The sequence below is a fragment of the Eschrichtius robustus genome, chromosome 5, assembly GCF_028021215.1.
Source record: "Eschrichtius robustus isolate mEscRob2 chromosome 5, mEscRob2.pri, whole genome shotgun sequence".
NCBI classification, from domain to species: domain Eukaryota; kingdom Metazoa; phylum Chordata; class Mammalia; order Artiodactyla; family Eschrichtiidae; genus Eschrichtius; species Eschrichtius robustus.
In genome coordinates, this window is record NC_090828.1 from 52,397,827 (window position 1) to 52,414,525 (window position 16,699).

Here is a 16,699-nt window from a genome sequence, read left to right on the forward strand (position 1 = left end):
GTTTTATGGTGTCATGTCTTATATGTAAGTCTTTAAGCCATTTTGAGTTTGTTTTTGTCCATGATGTGAGGGAATGTTCTAACTTCATTGATCTGCATGCGGCTGTCCAATTTTCCCAACACCACTTGCTGAAGAGACTGTCTTTTCCCCATTGTATATTCTTGCCTCCTTTGTCAAAGATTAAATAGTCCACAGGTGTGTGGGCTTATTTCTGGGCTCTCTATGCTGTTCCATTGATCTATGTGTCTCTTTTTGTGCCAGTACCACACTGTTTTGATTATTGTAGCTTTGTAGTATTGTCTGAAGTCTGGGAGGGTTATGCCTCCTGCTTTGTTCTTTTTCCTCAGGGTTGCTTTGGCAATTCTGGGTCTTTTATGGTTCCGTATGAATTTTAGGATTATTTGGTCTATTTCTGTGAAAAATGTCATGGGTAGTTTGATAAGGATCACATTAAATCTGTAGGTTGCTTTGGGTAGCATGGCCAAGAAAGACTGAAATATGAAGCTGACTTTGTATCATGCTAGAGTGGTCAGTAAGCAACCATAATTAAAGATGGACACAAGTTGCATGATAAAGTGAGGATGAGGCAGGCAAACACCTGTAAAAATCACACGGGATGGACTTTCTTTTTACCTTCATAAATTTAGTTCTTCCTAATTAAATTCCAAATGTGAAACTTATTCTAGAGTTTGCTCTACATCAGTTAAACTAGTTGACAATAATCAAGTCAGTGGATTATATAAATCCTCTATAACAATAGACCAATATTAAAGATTTAGTTTTTATTGGAAATTATTGTATACAATTTCATAGACATATACTATACTATTTGTCATAAAACAAGTTTGCCAGCTTCTAGACCTAAATGAGCTAGGAAAGCTTCAGAAAAGGGGCTCCTTCTTCCAAAGAAATTGGAACTAATTAGAGTTTCAAAGCTATAAAAACATCAGCATGCACATTGATATTTACTTGCAAGTGAGAGCACAGTGAACTTTCCTAGTTTGCATTACAGTTAGGGATAAAGCAAGTACCAAGATTATTTGCATTTATTTTTTGTTTTTGTTTTTTAGTTCAATTTTCCATTTGTTGAGACTTACACTGTTGAAGAAGTAAAAGTTCACCCAAGGAGTAACAGCAGTGGACACAATCCAGAGGAAGAAGATGGACCACATGAAACTGCTACAGGAAGCAGTTTCCCTTGGAATGTAGATGGTCATTTAATGGAAGTTGCATCAGAGGTCCATGTTAGGTAAGTCTAATTATTTCACCATCTCATACTATCAGTTTTGTGTCTGATAGACATATAAATGGAAGCTGCCTTCTTATAACTATCAAAACAGGCAGTTGGCTAGATAAAGTATTTTTTAAATTCGTAAGTCAGGGAAGCATAAAAAGACACATGTACAATTTTAATAAATAAAGAAGTGTAACTTTGTATTTATTCACTAATTGTTATGTAGAACCAAAGCATTTTCTTTGGTTATGAGTCTTTACGTTGGCATTCTGAATTACCATTCTTCACAAACTATACAGATAATGTACGTCTACAATTTCCATTTTGAATTTTTAAAAATGGATTAAGATCTCAAACCTTGTGATGCCATCTGAATAGCAGATGGTTACAATTTAATCCCCCAGTCGTTTAGAATTTCCTTATACCCACAACAAATACTGTAACACTTTGTGTTCAGCAGTTTGCTTTTATCGTCTTTCCAAAGCATACTTTACGTAAGTAAGAACAATTTTACATATATTTATTAACAAGAGCAACGGGTTATAAACAGGCTTGGGAACATGCAAACTCATTGTTGGTAAGCATTATGACTCAGTTGGTAGAAGAAGTGTGCAGGGCTCCCTGAGTAGCCTGCTAGATGTGAGCTTTCTACACGCACGGGTGACTGACTGGGCTTTACTGCTGCTGATTTATTAGGCCCCGCATTTTTTCCTAGATGGCAGCTCTGCCATGAATGTATGTTCGTTGGCTATCATTATCACATTCGATAGGGGTTATGTGTGAAAAATAAATAACAGAATGATTGATAGGTTGATGAAATAATCATGCATATTCTTATATTCTTTACAGAGTACACCCAAGACTTATCAATCTTTATGGAAAAAGCATGGAAGAAATGAATGATTCCAAAGTAACATGCAGTTGTTTATAAGAGGAATGTGCGAATTAGAATTTTAATATGAAGGGATATTGTCATGTTTTAAACAGATATTTTAGTAAGGAAAAAACTATTTTTAAAAGAAATTAAAATTGCTATTTTTGATGTTACTAAAAATTAGCTTTTAGGCTTTAAAAAATAAGACATGAAATATATACAAAACAATTTAAATTCTGGTTTTTTGAAAGTATTTATTGGAATGGAAAGTAAATATTTCATATACTTGAAATTTAAACATGATATATCAATATTTAACCTAGATTAATTCCAAAGTGAAATAATTTGGATTCTTTTCTTTTTTCCTGGATTTGAGTCCATCAATTTCGATGTTAAATTTCCTATAGCCTGATGCCAACAGACCACAGAGTTCATGTAAGAAAGACTGTCCTGATTTCTTGATGAGGTACGTAATCCAGCGATATTAAATTACACAGCTAGGAAATGATATAACCAGAAATAGTACTATTTTTTCAAAAGCTCTCTAATACCTAGAGTACTTGCCAAAAAGAAAAAAGATGGATTTTTTTTTTTTAAAGTTGTTATAGTACCATTCTTGTGAATAGTCTCTGAAAGTTGAAAACTCAAAGTGGTAGGGTTTTGAAATCCATAATACACATAAACTATGCAAAATATCTAACTGGTTAGAATCTGGCCCAATAGGGAGCTGTGTTCCTCTTGCTCTTAAACGTCATTTTATCTGACAATAATAGCACATCGTTTTCAGTGTACTCAGTGCTACCTGAAATTTAAATTTCCTCAGGGATCATCCTTGAAAAGCAATTCTAAATTTGGATTTGATTTTCCACCAATGAGCCTAGACATCTTCTTGAAAGAACTACTTGTTTTTTAATAATAAAAAAAACATAGTATCTTTTGCTCAAAGGGTTCTTTAAAATTGAATTAATTTCTATTGGTACACCCCCGAGTTCAGGAGGTTTCGTGCCCATTGGGTCCCACTGCTAAAATGTCTTTCACAAATTTCTGTGCATTTTTCATTCTCCAGCCACCAATTTGTGAACAGATAACTTACAGGAATTAAGTAGTCTGAGGAAGACAGCTGTTGGCAGCGACCTCGTATGAAGAAATCCTTTTCCATAGTGGTAAAGACTGCCCTCCTCTAACCTAACAGATTTTGAAAATTTGGCCACAACCTTCATATCAAGACAGATGTAGGGACAAATCAGATGACATTATATTCTGCGTTTATCAGCATTTAGTTCATATGCATGAATAAATATTACAAAAAGTGATTGTATTTGCAAGTGAAGAGGTATTTAAAGATAAATTATTTTAGACGCAGAAAGAAACTACTTCATTATTAAAAAAAGAAGTCTAACAAACACCAACAAAAAACTTAAAATACTTCAGTCATCACTAAAACATGGAAATTTTGATGTCACATTTTTACCTGATATACAAGCTAAATCTATATCCTTCAATTTTACAGTTAAATTTGCTTCTCTATTTCCATGAAGAAGAGAATGCTCTTATAGTACTGGTGAAAACACATTTCATACTTACATTTGAGGAGAAAGCAGTAACATCCAAACAAGAATTTTTGTTTGTTTATTTGCTGAATTTGATTGATTGATTGATAGTTAACATTTTAAACAGCATCTAATTTGTATGAAATACTGGTCCCCAATATGGTCTTTGCAGAGCTTTGATTTTTTAAAAATTAGTGAGGTACAGTTTTCATATTTTACATATATCAGCTAAAGTGCAACATTCGCTCTGTTTTAGAATATAAATTAGAATTCTAAGTAAGTACTGTTGTTTTTATAAACAAAAAATTTGATTAAAGATGGATTTTCACAATTTACTCTTCAGTACCTTTCCCTTGATAAAATTGTTATAGAAGGACTTACTGGGTTTATACCTATATAAACATATATTTTCTCTTAAAAACTTCTTTATATATGTACAGAAAGAAAAAAATCCATAGCTGTATAAACAATAATTATCCCATTAAGCTCAAACCAGTGTATAACTTCAGTCTGAAGTTTGCTCATCAGGCCATAGTATTATTCATAGACAGACGACTGCTGAATAAATGGTTGTTGATCAAAGCTTATAGGAAATATATTACAAATCAAGGTCTTTAAAGATAAAATATGCTTTAAAATGATAATGTTCTGCTTCTATTCATTAGAAAATTTGGGAACAGCGCTTTCAAAAATTCTGCTAAATATTTCTAGAGAGAGAACATAGTCCAAACAAGTCTCAAAGATCTATTAGAAATGAGTCATTACCTATTATTTGGAGGAATTAATTTTACCAAAGCCAGCACATATGGTAAATAGTATTCCTCTTAAAGGAATGATACTTCAAAGTCCAAGTTTTCTCCAGTCGAGTTGTTTACTTCCTCAACAAACATAATTTTAATTCAGATGTACTCATTTCAAGGTATTGTCCAGGGATTACTTATCTTGGATAAGCTGATGCTTTAGTGTTTTTCTATCCATTTAAGAGCTGAAAGATTATCTTTTTGGATATATTAAAATGTTACTTTTGGAGTTATTTTCTCTCAGAATAATCACTGCTTGGATTTTTCATCTGCATTAAGACATAACACGTCACAAGGTCATGACTAAAAGAAGTACATAGAAGAAGTCTGAGCAAAATTCACGGTTTCTTGTAAACAATGTCTAAAATTTTTTAGTATACTGTAACCTGAGTCTGTTATTCTCTCAATTTGAAAGAAGTCTTCAATCATCTTTATTGCTTTTACTGTTAATGTAACTCCAACTGTCTCTTCTGTTTTCTGCTTGTAGGATAGACTTGTACTGTCTTTTGAAGAAGCCAGCCTGAAAACAGCATTACATAATCACTATAGTCATGAACATTAGATACTTGATATGAGTATAATAAAACAGTCAATGCCAATTGTAGTCAGTAAAAATTAGTTTGGGAAATACTGGGTTAAAGAGCATTGTTTTGTTGTTACTGCAGGATTTCTCAGCGATGCACGCACACTCTCCAAAACTGAAATTCAACATGTAACGTGCAGTGTTTGCCAAATGCTTAGTTAGAAAGAACATCTTTCAAAACTGCTGTTATAGTTTGAACATTTGTTGAAGATAAGCTTTAAGAAGGCATATTTTTCTAGAAAGACTGTCGTACTAAAGTTAAGAGAACTATGCAATCAATCAGTATAAGAATTCACATTAAAAATACTGAAATGCTTAAATCTGGTAACGTGGGCGTCACAAGTTGGCTTTGAGAAGATCAAGAATGGCATTTTGAGTGGTTTAACAATGGTAATTATTAAAGGCTTACCTTCCACATAACATATGAAATCAATAAAAGTAAAAGAAGTCCAAGTAGCAAGCTACTTAAAATAATTGCTATAGTGAAATGGCGTTTGGGTCTTTGATGATGTAGTCCTTCGAGTAGAACCTACATAAATTAACCAAAATAAAGAAACACCACTTTAAAAACTTGCCTCTATTTCATTTGAAACCCCTCCACGATCCCCAATAGTATTCAGAATAACCCATCCCATTCTCTTGCTGGTCTAACACAAACCATAGGAAACATTGGTAATTGTTTAGCAGAAACAGGGAGTGTAATGGGCCATATCTGTGGTTCTTCCTCCATCCATCCTACCAAAATCACCTCCTGAAAGAGCTATGTCATGCCTTCCCGGCAGTTGTGGAAAATACCAATCCCCGGTAAAGTATTTTCGGCTCGTCATGATTTTCCTGGCCAAACACTAGCAATATTTTTTCCCACGATGTTTATGTTTTGGTTAAAAAGGTAAAATCTTTCTTACATGTGCAACATTCTCATCCTTGTTTAGTTCAATAACTTTTGGATTTGGCTCTGGAAAAGCTGTTGCTCTTATTTCAAACTTCAGGGCTCTAGTCTCGTCCTGTTTAATAAATAAAAAAAAAAAAAGATCACGGTAGCCTGATAACATCGTTTCGTTTCATGGAAACACAAGAGCAGGTAAGAATCATGAGAAACTACTTCTATTCTAAAGGTTTTCACAAGTTATCTTCTCCAGTTTCACCATTTGTAGTTAATTGCAATGCAATGCGTCCTTTGGTTCCAAAGGCATGTCCTTGGTATTAATTTATATGGCATCATTTTGTTGAAATCCTTTTATTAAACATGGCTGCTTTGCAGAGAACTTGATTTAAATGCTTATAATATTTAATATTTAAATACTATTTGATAATTACCAGTGTATTTTTACCTTAGCTATTGAATTTTTATTCCCAAAGAAGACTTTCTTTGTCTGATAAACATTTCCTCAAATTAATTTTATTTGGGCTTGTTTTTCTTAATAGTGTTGTCATTCTTTCTGCTCTGATCAAATACAGATTAGTGTACCAAATATCGTAATGAAAAAATCTGGTACAAATATTTATAGCATTCAAAAATAAAATCAGTGGATGAACTCAGAGCTTTACTGTCTAGCAAACAGAGGGCTTTATCACCCAGAATCCAGAGCTTGGGCATCTGTGGACTCGAAGGATCTTTGAAGTTGTATTCAAAATTGAGATTTTTGTATTTTTCACATGTGCGTTCATTAGGGTAGATGAGAATATATTCTTTTGTCAAATTCTTAAAGAGGACTATGACCAACAAAAGTTAAAACTACTGTGTAAAGGTTACTTAGCATTTTGGAGAGAACATGTAGAATTTTAGGGCTAAAAATAAATTATATACTTTATCTGGAGCAGTGTTTTTCAACAGGGATGATTCTGTACCCTGGAGGAGAGTCAGCTATGTCTGGAGACATTTCTGGCTGGCAGGACTTGGGAGGGGGTGTACTGCCATTTAGTGGGGAGAAGCCAGCTATGCTGATAAATATCCTACAATGCACAGGACAGCCCCTGACAACAAAGAAGTATTTGGTCCAAAATGCTACTAGTGCCCACTGTTGAGAAACCTGGACCTCGAGAGTATGAAGGCAGGCTGCAAAAGTTTAAATAACTTGCAACTAAAACAGACAGCTCTTATTTATTTCCCTGTCTGGTGCGTCTTCCTCTTGACCAGCTTGTGGTAATTTCAACTACTCCTCTTAACAAAACATAATAGCTCTCATTTCCTTTGGCTTATTATGTGCTGTGCACTAAGTGCTTTATGAAAATCATCTAATCTGCAGCAACCCTGAAAGAGAGATATTACCCATATTAATCTGATAAGGAAACTGAAGAACAGAACTCCAGATAAAACCAATGATCTCAAAGTACTTCTCATAAATATGCATACTGCTTTTTAGGAAGAAGTCCAACATGTATTTAGTTAATTATTAATTCAACCTTTCAAAGTTCATCTTCTTAAAAGCGTGTTTGTGTCTTACTGTTGTTGATAAATTTTGATGTTTTAGTTTGATCTTCTGGAAGTCTTAGTTTTTAGTAAATATAAATAAATGTATATGATATACAATAGTAGGTTTTTAAGCGTAAAGTAATTTGGAAAGAACTTTAAGGATATATGAAATGTTAAAGCAGCTAATTTCTCTAATTTGATCAAGGTTCATAAATAGTTGGACATGCTTTCTAAAATCTCTTAATTATAGTCTATTTTACAGTCTTAGTTATCTGTTTAATTACTAAAGCCATGTCATTTAGACAATGTATTTTGTAGTGATAAATGGAAACAGTTTTGGAGTTTCACTCCAGATTTTACATTCATTCATACCTTCTTAATTAGTTGAATGCCTCCTTACATACCATCCTACCTGTATAAGATGGTCGCATTTGTAGATGCTATATGAAATCTTATCCACAAAGTTGTCACTGGATCATAGACTTACCATTTCTAAAATGGATGGCCGACCTTCCAATTGAATGTGAACACTGGCTTCTTTTCCACTGTCCATTTTCCCAAAATTGCATGAGAAATTTAAACAATGTGGATCAGCTTTCATGCAGTACTTGAAAAGAATACAAAAGAGCTATGTTAAAATTTCAACATTTTTTAAAAAGATGGCTAAAATATTTAGATGGCTAAACATACGTGGAATTCAAGATCTGCTCCCCTTAGTGGCATTATGCAAAAACTTATCTTGATATAAACATGGAATTAAAGATATGCTTTCATTAGTGGCACTTAAAAAATTATCTTGTTTTAAACAAAACACAAATGTTTAGTAAATTAACAAAGTATTCGAACTAGATCACATGGTTTCATTGTTCTTATGAACTTAATCTTCTGGGATAGAAAAAGTAAGACACCTAATCAGAGTCTTGCTAAGTTACATGTTCTACGTTCATTGTAAAACTTGGATCATTTGAGGGGCTTTCTTGGGTTTTTTTCCCCATATATTCACTAAAATGAAAATAGTGAAAATTAATTTCATGCCACGAAGGCCGTTCAGCTGAGGACAGCATCTTGACCCGCAAAGGGTCTGACACAACCTCTAGGTGGCATAAATTGGGCACTTGTTGCATAAATAATGAAAGTATATAGTATATATTTAACCCTGGGTGTCTCTCAACTCTCCAATCATGCCTGTTCCTCACAAACAAGAACATTACCTGAACTGGCTTCTCTCCTATACTCAACTGACAGTTCAAAACCCCTTGATTCATGGGTTTAAGTGTTTCAGTTCTGTAGGTTGGAAAGCAAAAACTACAACCTGAAAAATTGAAACTTACCAGTAGCCTCTTATCAGTCTTCGACAAAAATTTGAATATATCTTTCAGGGTCTCCATTGTGCCTTTTTTCTGCTCTAATGCACACTTTCTTTGGTAATTCTTAAAATGGCATTCTCCAGCAGTAGTCTACAAAGAAAGAAAGAAAAATCTTATCCAATATTGGAAAGAACAACAGCTACATGGCTTTAAAACTTACCTTTTAAAGCTTACCTTTCCTGAAATATATCAAGTACTTCTAAAATTGTGTGAAAATATTTTTTGATAGATTTATTTGGGAGAGATTAAATCTCTGTGGCAAATAACGCAACAAAAACCCAGAAAAAATTTAGAGGGTTGGATATAGGTCCTAAATTGATCAAACGGCCTTAACCTTACAGAAATGAGGGCAATATGAAAAATGGACATTTGAACATTAGCATGATATTGAACATTTCTTTGGCTTTAGACATACAACAAAGTGTTCTAACAGCATGCCCTACCATCTAAATCTGGAATTCAAGTAAGATTTTTAAGGATTATATCTCAAATCTACTGAGTAGGTTTCTTTGTCGATTGTCTTAAAACTGGGAAGGTAAAACCAATTCTGATAGAATCATCAACACAAGAATATTGATTCTTAAGTAGTTATTTGAATATTAATAAAAGGCTGAAGTATTGCTTTTTCAACAGTGGTCTCAAGCTTTATGGAGAATTCCACCAATTAAATTACTTCCACAGGTCCCTATCACAAAGAAAATCTACCAAAGGTGGTAGAGCATAGTTCTGTTATTGTGTTAAGTCACATGTAGAGGTTCCACTGTAATCCTGCCATTCTAATGCAATATTCAAAGTGTACACAATAAATGCATGGTGCATTCATAGTTTAGACTAAGTGTGACTGAAGTAACAGAAATCTCCATTTTAGCAATATTACTTAGAATAAAAGAAGGAATACATTTTTACCTGGACATCCAAAATGTTGAACAGTTTATCAGTTTGGGGAATAAAAGAATTTGGTATCATTATTTCCACACTAATATTTGGAGCCATGCTTTGGCCAGTGTTGATCACCTGATAAGAAGAAAGAAAATTTAAACAAACACTCAAAAAATACTTTTTATAAAAGTACAGATACCGATGAACTTTTCAGGTGAACCCATATATCTCATGCAACATTTATAATGGTGGAGGTTTGTAGTTGGCAGCTGCACGGCAAAAGGAGACAGAATATCCATAGTCAGAACTTTAAAACGTTTGTTAATAATATAACTAGTCATTATTCCTAGACCTCTCCTTTTGGTGCTGCTTAGACCAAACTGTCTACACTGATGGTTTACTGCAGAAATAGTCTGAGGAAAAAGACATCAATAATATACAGTTGACCCCTGAACAACTCAGGGGGATTAGGGTCACTGACCCTCAGCACAGTTGAAACTCCGAATATAATGTATAGTCAGCCCTCTGTATACGTGGTTTCTCTGTATTCACAGATTCAACCAACCGTGGATTGTGTAGTACTATAGTATTTACTATTGAAAAACATCCACATATAAGTGGACCCGTGCAGTTTAAACCTGTGTTGTTCAAGGGCCAACTGTACCTTGGTATGGCACATTATAGATCTAAAAAACCCATGATCAGGGACTTCCCTGGTGGCGCAGTGGTTAAGAATCCGCCTGCCAATGCAGGGGACACGGGTTCGAGCCCTGGTCTGGGAAGATCCCACATGCCGCAAAACGACTAAGCCTGTGTGCCACAACTACTGAGCCTGCTCTCTAGAACCCACGAGCCACAACTACTGAGCCTGCATGCCACAACTACTGAAGCCCACACGCCTAGAGCCTGTGCTCCGCAACAAAAAAGAAGCCACCACGGTGAGAAGCCCACGCACCACAACGAAGAGTAGCCCCCGCTCGCCACAACTAAAGAAAGCCCGCGCGCAGCAACGAAGACCAAGCGCAGCCAAAAATAAATAAAATAAAAATTAAAACCAAAACAAAACAGGGGCTTCCCTGGTGGCGCAGTGGTTGAGAGTCTGCCTGCCAGTGCAGGGGACACGGGTTCGAGCCCTGGTCTGGGAGGATCCCACATGCCGCGGAGCAACTAGGCCCGTGAGCCACAATTACTGAGCCTGCGCGTCTGGAGCCTGTGCTCCGCAACAAGAGAGGCCGCGATAGTGAGAGGCCCGCGCACCGCGATGAAGAGTGGCCCCCGCTTGCCACAACTGGAGAAAGCCCTTGCACGGAAGCGAAGACCCAACACAGCCATAAATAAATTAAATAAATAAATAAATAAATAAGTACTTAAAAAAAAAAAAAAGCCTTCTGCGTGGCTGTACAGTAGAAACTAACGCAACACTGTGAAACAACTATACTCCAAAAACAAAACAAAACAAAACCAAACCAAACCATGATCAGTTGTCCTTATAACTATCCCATGAGGTGGGCTGACATTTTATTATTTTCCATCTCAGGGAAAATGCTGAGGTATTAATGTTGTAACCAAGATGAAAGTTAAAAAGTGACAAGAAGTGGGGCCAAAACCCAGGTATTCTAATTCTAAATTCTATGTTGTTTTCACAGAGTCGCTCTGTGCTGAGAGGATAATCAGCAGCAGTAAGTGAATAAAAATATTTTAAACTCAGGAAAATTATAATGCTGATGCACTCAGAAAATCAGAAAAGGGTAGGTTATTGGGTTTTAGAAAAAACCCAGGTTTTTAATAATGCATAAGGGGAAGATATTTCATTATTGTTGATAAATCTGGGGTTTGCAGAACCCTGAAGAAGGAAATTGGGCCAAAATATTGCCTCCTGAGAACTATAAAACCAATACAGTAAGTCAGAAAAAAGATGTGCTACAATATCTAAATGAAATAGCGTGACTCAAAGACTTGCAATAATCTTCTGAATGCATACGACGTAGATAAAGAGTATCCCTGGGCTTCGGGACAGGTGGTAACTGCCAGGCCTTGGAAGCACAGGGCAGTTGCAAAAGGCAATGTCAGCAATGGGGACCCAGCACTGCCCAGACCTTTAGACAAGGTCTTCCTGACACCAGCAAATAACCAAGCTCACTTACAATATTCTTTATCTGTGTTCGCCTAATAACATTTAGACCTCCGAGAACATCTTCATACTTGGACAAGTCACCAAGCCTACAGACTGAAAGAATCTCCATGCCCCATCACTCCATTGTAATTTAACTAGACAATACTTGTTAACTATTATTTGTAAATTAATAAATAGGCCTTCTAGAGTCCAACTCAGTTTCTGTTTGTCAGGAGTACGAACCCCCACTGGACTGTGAGAGGAGCATTTTGTGGGACGTCAAAGTCGAGGGCTACATTCTTCCAACACTAGGGTATACTAGCATAACAACAACTTGAGTGTGGACTCAAAGGTCATCTGTGGAGGTCATTCTTCTTCCACAGATTGGGGCAGTGGCCCAGGAGTTTACATTTTGGATAAGCACCTCAAGTGATTCTGATACACATTTTGAAAAGCCTTGCCTTACAAAATATCATAATGTACCTAATGCAGATTCACTCACAGTCTGTAGATTGTTATATAGCGCTTGAGAATGTGTGAGCAGTGCTTTTGGTTCAAAAAATGTTTTTGTGGACATTATCTCCAATTATTTGCTCATCATCAACATCCATGCTGTAACAAAGATTTCAGTTTGACAGTAATAAGTGTTTAATGAATTTTTAGCTTTATATTAGTCTGTTAATACTTCTGGATGATAATACTCTTTCCTTTTTAAAAAGATTATTTAATAAATGATGCATCACTTGTCATGGGTCATATACCAATGGCTTGAAAGGCTGACCAAGCAGACCTTAAATGGAGATGTGGAGGTAAAAGCTTCCTTTACTTGGTAAGGTTAGGACTTGTATGAAGCTTGGACCACGAAGAGGTTTCACTGATTTGCACCCAAAGATGCATTCTCTTGACCTATTCTGATTTCTGCATGCATCTTTAGCAGATTCAGTTCCTCCCATAACTTTGCCTATTTCAGGCATTACCTCTGTTCCCAGGAGGTACTTACTATAAGGAGAGGTACTATAAGGAGAGTGGGCTCAGTAACAGGGACAAGATGAATGGGAGAGAAGGCGCAGGAGACCGCCAGGCAAGGGCATGAGCCCTGCTGCAGCTCCCTTCTCGCCCTCAGCCAGCTGAGGTGGCCCAAAGCTGAAGGGACACCACACATACATGATGTCCTCTGGAGCAATGCATCGGTAACATTCTTTCCGTTTGTTACAAATATCAGCACAATCAACTTTTCTTACGTGGAAAGTGAAGTTCATTTTCTCTGCCATGCACGTTTCAGGCTCATTTTCCTCCTTTGGTCCATACACAAACGAAGTTGGGTTTACAAACCTGCCAGAAATGAATTCAGATTTAATTTAACTGTCTTATTTGATGAGGTATTAGAAACAGTCTTTCTCTATAGTCTAAATATAGCATATCTCTTAAATCTCTCTTAAATATGCCATAATTCAGACTACAGGTGCCTCTAAGTACCATGGAATACTTTTGGTTTCTTGTAAAGATAAGAATTTTAGTGAAAATGTAATAAAATTAGAGAGCCACATGCTCTGACTGGGGTGACAATTTCTCTTCCCGCCAATATCCTTTGCTTGCCTTCCCAATACTGCCTGGCTCACTCTAGTGACCATTCCTTCTCTCTCAGCCCTCAAATGATTCATGCAAACTTGACAAATATGAGATAAATTCTTAGCTTTTCCCTAGGGCTCCAATATCCTCCTGTATTTCAATCTATCTGACAGATTTTTGAGTTATTTCTTACCACGCCCAATTCCTGCTGGCTATTTGTAACGAACCCCAAGTCTGGGGAACAATTCAAACATCAATAAGTAGGGCAAATTTTGGTTAGAATACAAGGTTGTCATTCCTTTACCTGAGCTGAGACATATGCACGGTCAGTAATGAACTTTAAGAAATATTTTTCTAGGAAAATCCCGACTCCTCAGGTTGCTCATATTTGGCGGCTAATATGAGGTAATATGTTAGAGACTCTTTCACAAAGGAAAGAAATGAGAAATATTCAAATGTTGTAGATTTAGGCAGCTTAATAGTTGCAGAGCATCCCTTGCTCAAAATAAGATGTGGATAATGGAAAAGCAGGAGGACACACTTATAACAAAATCAAGGAGGCGAGGCGAGGTAAGCATTCAAACCCGGGAAACGTGCAATTGACTTCTCTTTGCTCCCCGCTACTTGCCCTTGCATGGCTTCCTTTTTCCTCCGCTGGTTTTATCTCACAAACTGGAGAATCAGTTCCATCAGTTTCGGACACTATTTTTATATAACTATATGCCACCTTTATGGGTGGTTACAAATGACTAGGGATGCTTTATAGTCAGGGCAACTAGAAAAGCTCATCTATTTGTTCTGTGTCTCATACTGTCTATTGCTTTAAAAATGTGGTTTTAAACAAAGATTAGTAGGCTCAATAATTTCCAGTAAAATCATGAAAAGTTTTCATGATACTCTTTAATTCTTTCTCTTCACATCTCCTTCCTGAGTCATAGGAGGGTCCATTCAAACAAGTACTAAAATTGTGAGGAATCAGTGACTGCTGGCTGTGGGGCTGTGGGTAAGGAACTCTGTAATTCACGGACATAAAGAGGGGACAAGGGAGCCGGCTCTCTTGTATCTCAATTCATTTGCCACGCAGATAGATCTGGACAAGGGCGATTTGGCCAACCTTCCACTTCTCTGAACTTCACACTTGCCCTGGCCACTGAGCCTGACCATACAAAGTGCACGCTGCCACTCTGGGGCCCTGGCCTGCACGGTGTACCGCTGAATGGTTGGACTTGGCCTCCTATTGGGCTCTTCCAGTAAGAAATCTCCTCCATTGGGGCATTAGTTTGAGGTGGTCTCAGTGATGACTACAGAGTGGGTTAAAATAACGAACACCTAAGCAATGGGCTGCAACACTGAGGTAATTGTTAAGAGACAGAAACAGCACATGATCTTTTCACAAAAAACTTCAAATATGCTTTTGACAAGTAGTCTAAGAAGCAACAGAATTCAAAATCAGCTCAGAATTTTACAGGAGTCCTCCATATCTACTCACCCATGAACAGTTAGCATGACTTCATACTTGAGAGGTACTGTTAAAGTCACTTTGTTACGCTTCACGTTGCCTGTTTCTCCTTCATTTTCACTACAGAAGCAAATAGAAAAGACCCTCTTAGAATCCAGTCAGCACAAAGATTCTCTTCAGAGGGAACTAATTACGCCCCATGTATACCTAATGTACTTGGAGGTTGGTTTAAAAAATGCTTTTTGAGGAGCGGGGATAAAAGTAGACGCGGTGGTATGAAATTTTTATGTCAGAGTTGGCAGAAATTTGCTCTCATTATTTACACTGTTATTTGCTTCTATGCTATAAAACCCTATGTTAGAAGGTTTTGTTGTTTGTTTAACAGATCACATAAAGGAAGTTTTCTCCTGCAGACAATGGAACACAGCTCCACGGTTCCCCTAAGGTCACCCCCCTTTCTCCCCCCAAAAGTCAGGGGTTCATTTCCTTTAACACAATTGTTTTTTCATAATGAAATATACCAGGCGGCATGCACTGTGAAGTTGAGATCCTCTTCTGCTCTGCTGAGTGAGCTGGCATCCAGAAGAAAGCTAACATCTGTCTGAAAAACAGAGGGAACGCCCATTTTTAAAATAATCTAAAGTTTGTTTTTACAATCTGAATTTTAGTTTTTCTCATTATTTATGTTCTGTGAAATACAGATATGAAATGATGTCCTAGAAGCATAGGCTAACCCTCACTCAGAGAACTACGGGGAAGCTGTCGGGTCTGCGGCAATTTTAAAGCAGCAGCTTTTCCACGAGTGACGTTCAGAGACAAAGCCTCCTCTGAATGTAAAGATAGGCAGGTCCAGACTGACAAAATTAGAGATGCTTTAACAACTTGAGTGAGCACTCTTGCCAGAAACACCTTTTAGTAGAGCAGAGGTAACATGCCTGGCAGCTAGGACACCACCCGGGGTGGAGTCGGGGGAGTGTTGGGGAAGGGTGAGGCTGGGAGCAGAACTGTGACTGACACACTCACATGCCCGTCCTGACACAAACAGGTGCCCCCTTCTTTTTCTTTTTTTTAAAACGGGGAACATTGCCAAGAATATAAACACAATCTCAAAGATCTCAAGCCCAGTTGGTTTGGGTTTTATTTCATTTAGCTACTTACTCTTAGTAAATAATAAAAACGACAACAACAAATTATTTGTATGCAGCACAAACATAGGGAAACAGAAAATATTTTAGATTCATGTCAGTAACAAAAAGTATAAATGCTAAATGCTTACCCTTGATAGGTGATCTACATATATATAACCAACCCTGCAGTCAAGTTTTACTATGCCAGAGCTGTCTGTTACTTCGCAGTTTATTTGTTTCTCTTCCTAAAAGGAAAATGAAATAACTGGTTTAAGTAGGTAGGGAATGAGAAGTTCACAGCATATGTTTAAGGATGGTTTTTGAAAAGAAAATCATCCCTGAAGACTTTACTTTCTTGGAAGACTATTTTCCGTTTACTTTGGGGATAAATCAATAGGAATATAAATACACTACATAAATATGTGTGTACAAATATAGATTTATTCTAATATTCACATAAATTCTCCACAGAATAATTCCTGGACTTGTAGCTTTCAACCATGTTTCTGTGTTCCCTAAGGTTCCTTGAAAAATCATGAAGCAAGGAATTCATAAGGTCTATATTTCACTGGCTGCCTTCTGTCTGGGTTGTGAGAATGTGATAAAGGTATTTAATTATAACTGTAATCCCAATTATATATATATATTCAAATATTCAGGGAAATATACATTTATATACATCTCACAGATGTATATTTCCCTGAATATCTGAGTTTTCCCTCTTACCATTG

The 16,699-nt window shown here is 36.6% G+C and overlaps 2 protein-coding genes across 3 annotated transcripts in view; one reads left to right on the forward strand and one right to left on the reverse strand.

Moving 5' to 3' along the window:
- CERKL (ceramide kinase like) overlaps positions 1 to 2,165 on the forward strand; it is a 139,574-nt gene extending 137,409 nt beyond the window's left edge. Inside the window, exons 12-13 of the mRNA XM_068543679.1 lie at positions 1,071 to 1,249; positions 2,084 to 2,165. Coding sequence (XP_068399780.1) covers positions 1,071 to 1,249; positions 2,084 to 2,165 — 261 coding nt within the window. The remainder of the gene's footprint in view (positions 1 to 1,070; positions 1,250 to 2,083) is intronic.
- A 1,872-nt stretch (positions 2,166 to 4,037) lies between these two features.
- Positions 4,038 to 16,699, reverse strand: part of ITGA4 (integrin subunit alpha 4) — an 80,841-nt gene continuing 68,179 nt past the window's right edge. Inside the window, exons 19-28 of one of the 2 annotated variants that reach the window (XM_068543877.1) lie at positions 16,118 to 16,213; positions 15,363 to 15,442; positions 14,872 to 14,961; positions 13,055 to 13,145; positions 9,728 to 9,835; positions 8,786 to 8,911; positions 7,942 to 8,061; positions 5,947 to 6,045; positions 5,451 to 5,570; positions 4,038 to 4,978 (exon numbers count right to left, since the gene is read on the reverse strand). In XM_068543877.1, coding sequence (XP_068399978.1) covers positions 4,880 to 4,978; positions 5,451 to 5,570; positions 5,947 to 6,045; positions 7,942 to 8,061; positions 8,786 to 8,911; positions 9,728 to 9,835; positions 13,055 to 13,145; positions 14,872 to 14,961; positions 15,363 to 15,442; positions 16,118 to 16,213 — 1,029 coding nt within the window. In that variant the 3' untranslated portion in view covers positions 4,038 to 4,879. Of the gene's footprint in view, positions 4,979 to 5,450; positions 5,571 to 5,946; positions 6,046 to 7,941; positions 8,062 to 8,785; positions 8,912 to 9,727; positions 9,836 to 13,054; positions 13,146 to 14,871; positions 14,962 to 15,362; positions 15,443 to 16,117; positions 16,214 to 16,699 lie in introns of those variants that run through there. The other variant, XR_011074072.1, reaches the window with a different exon arrangement.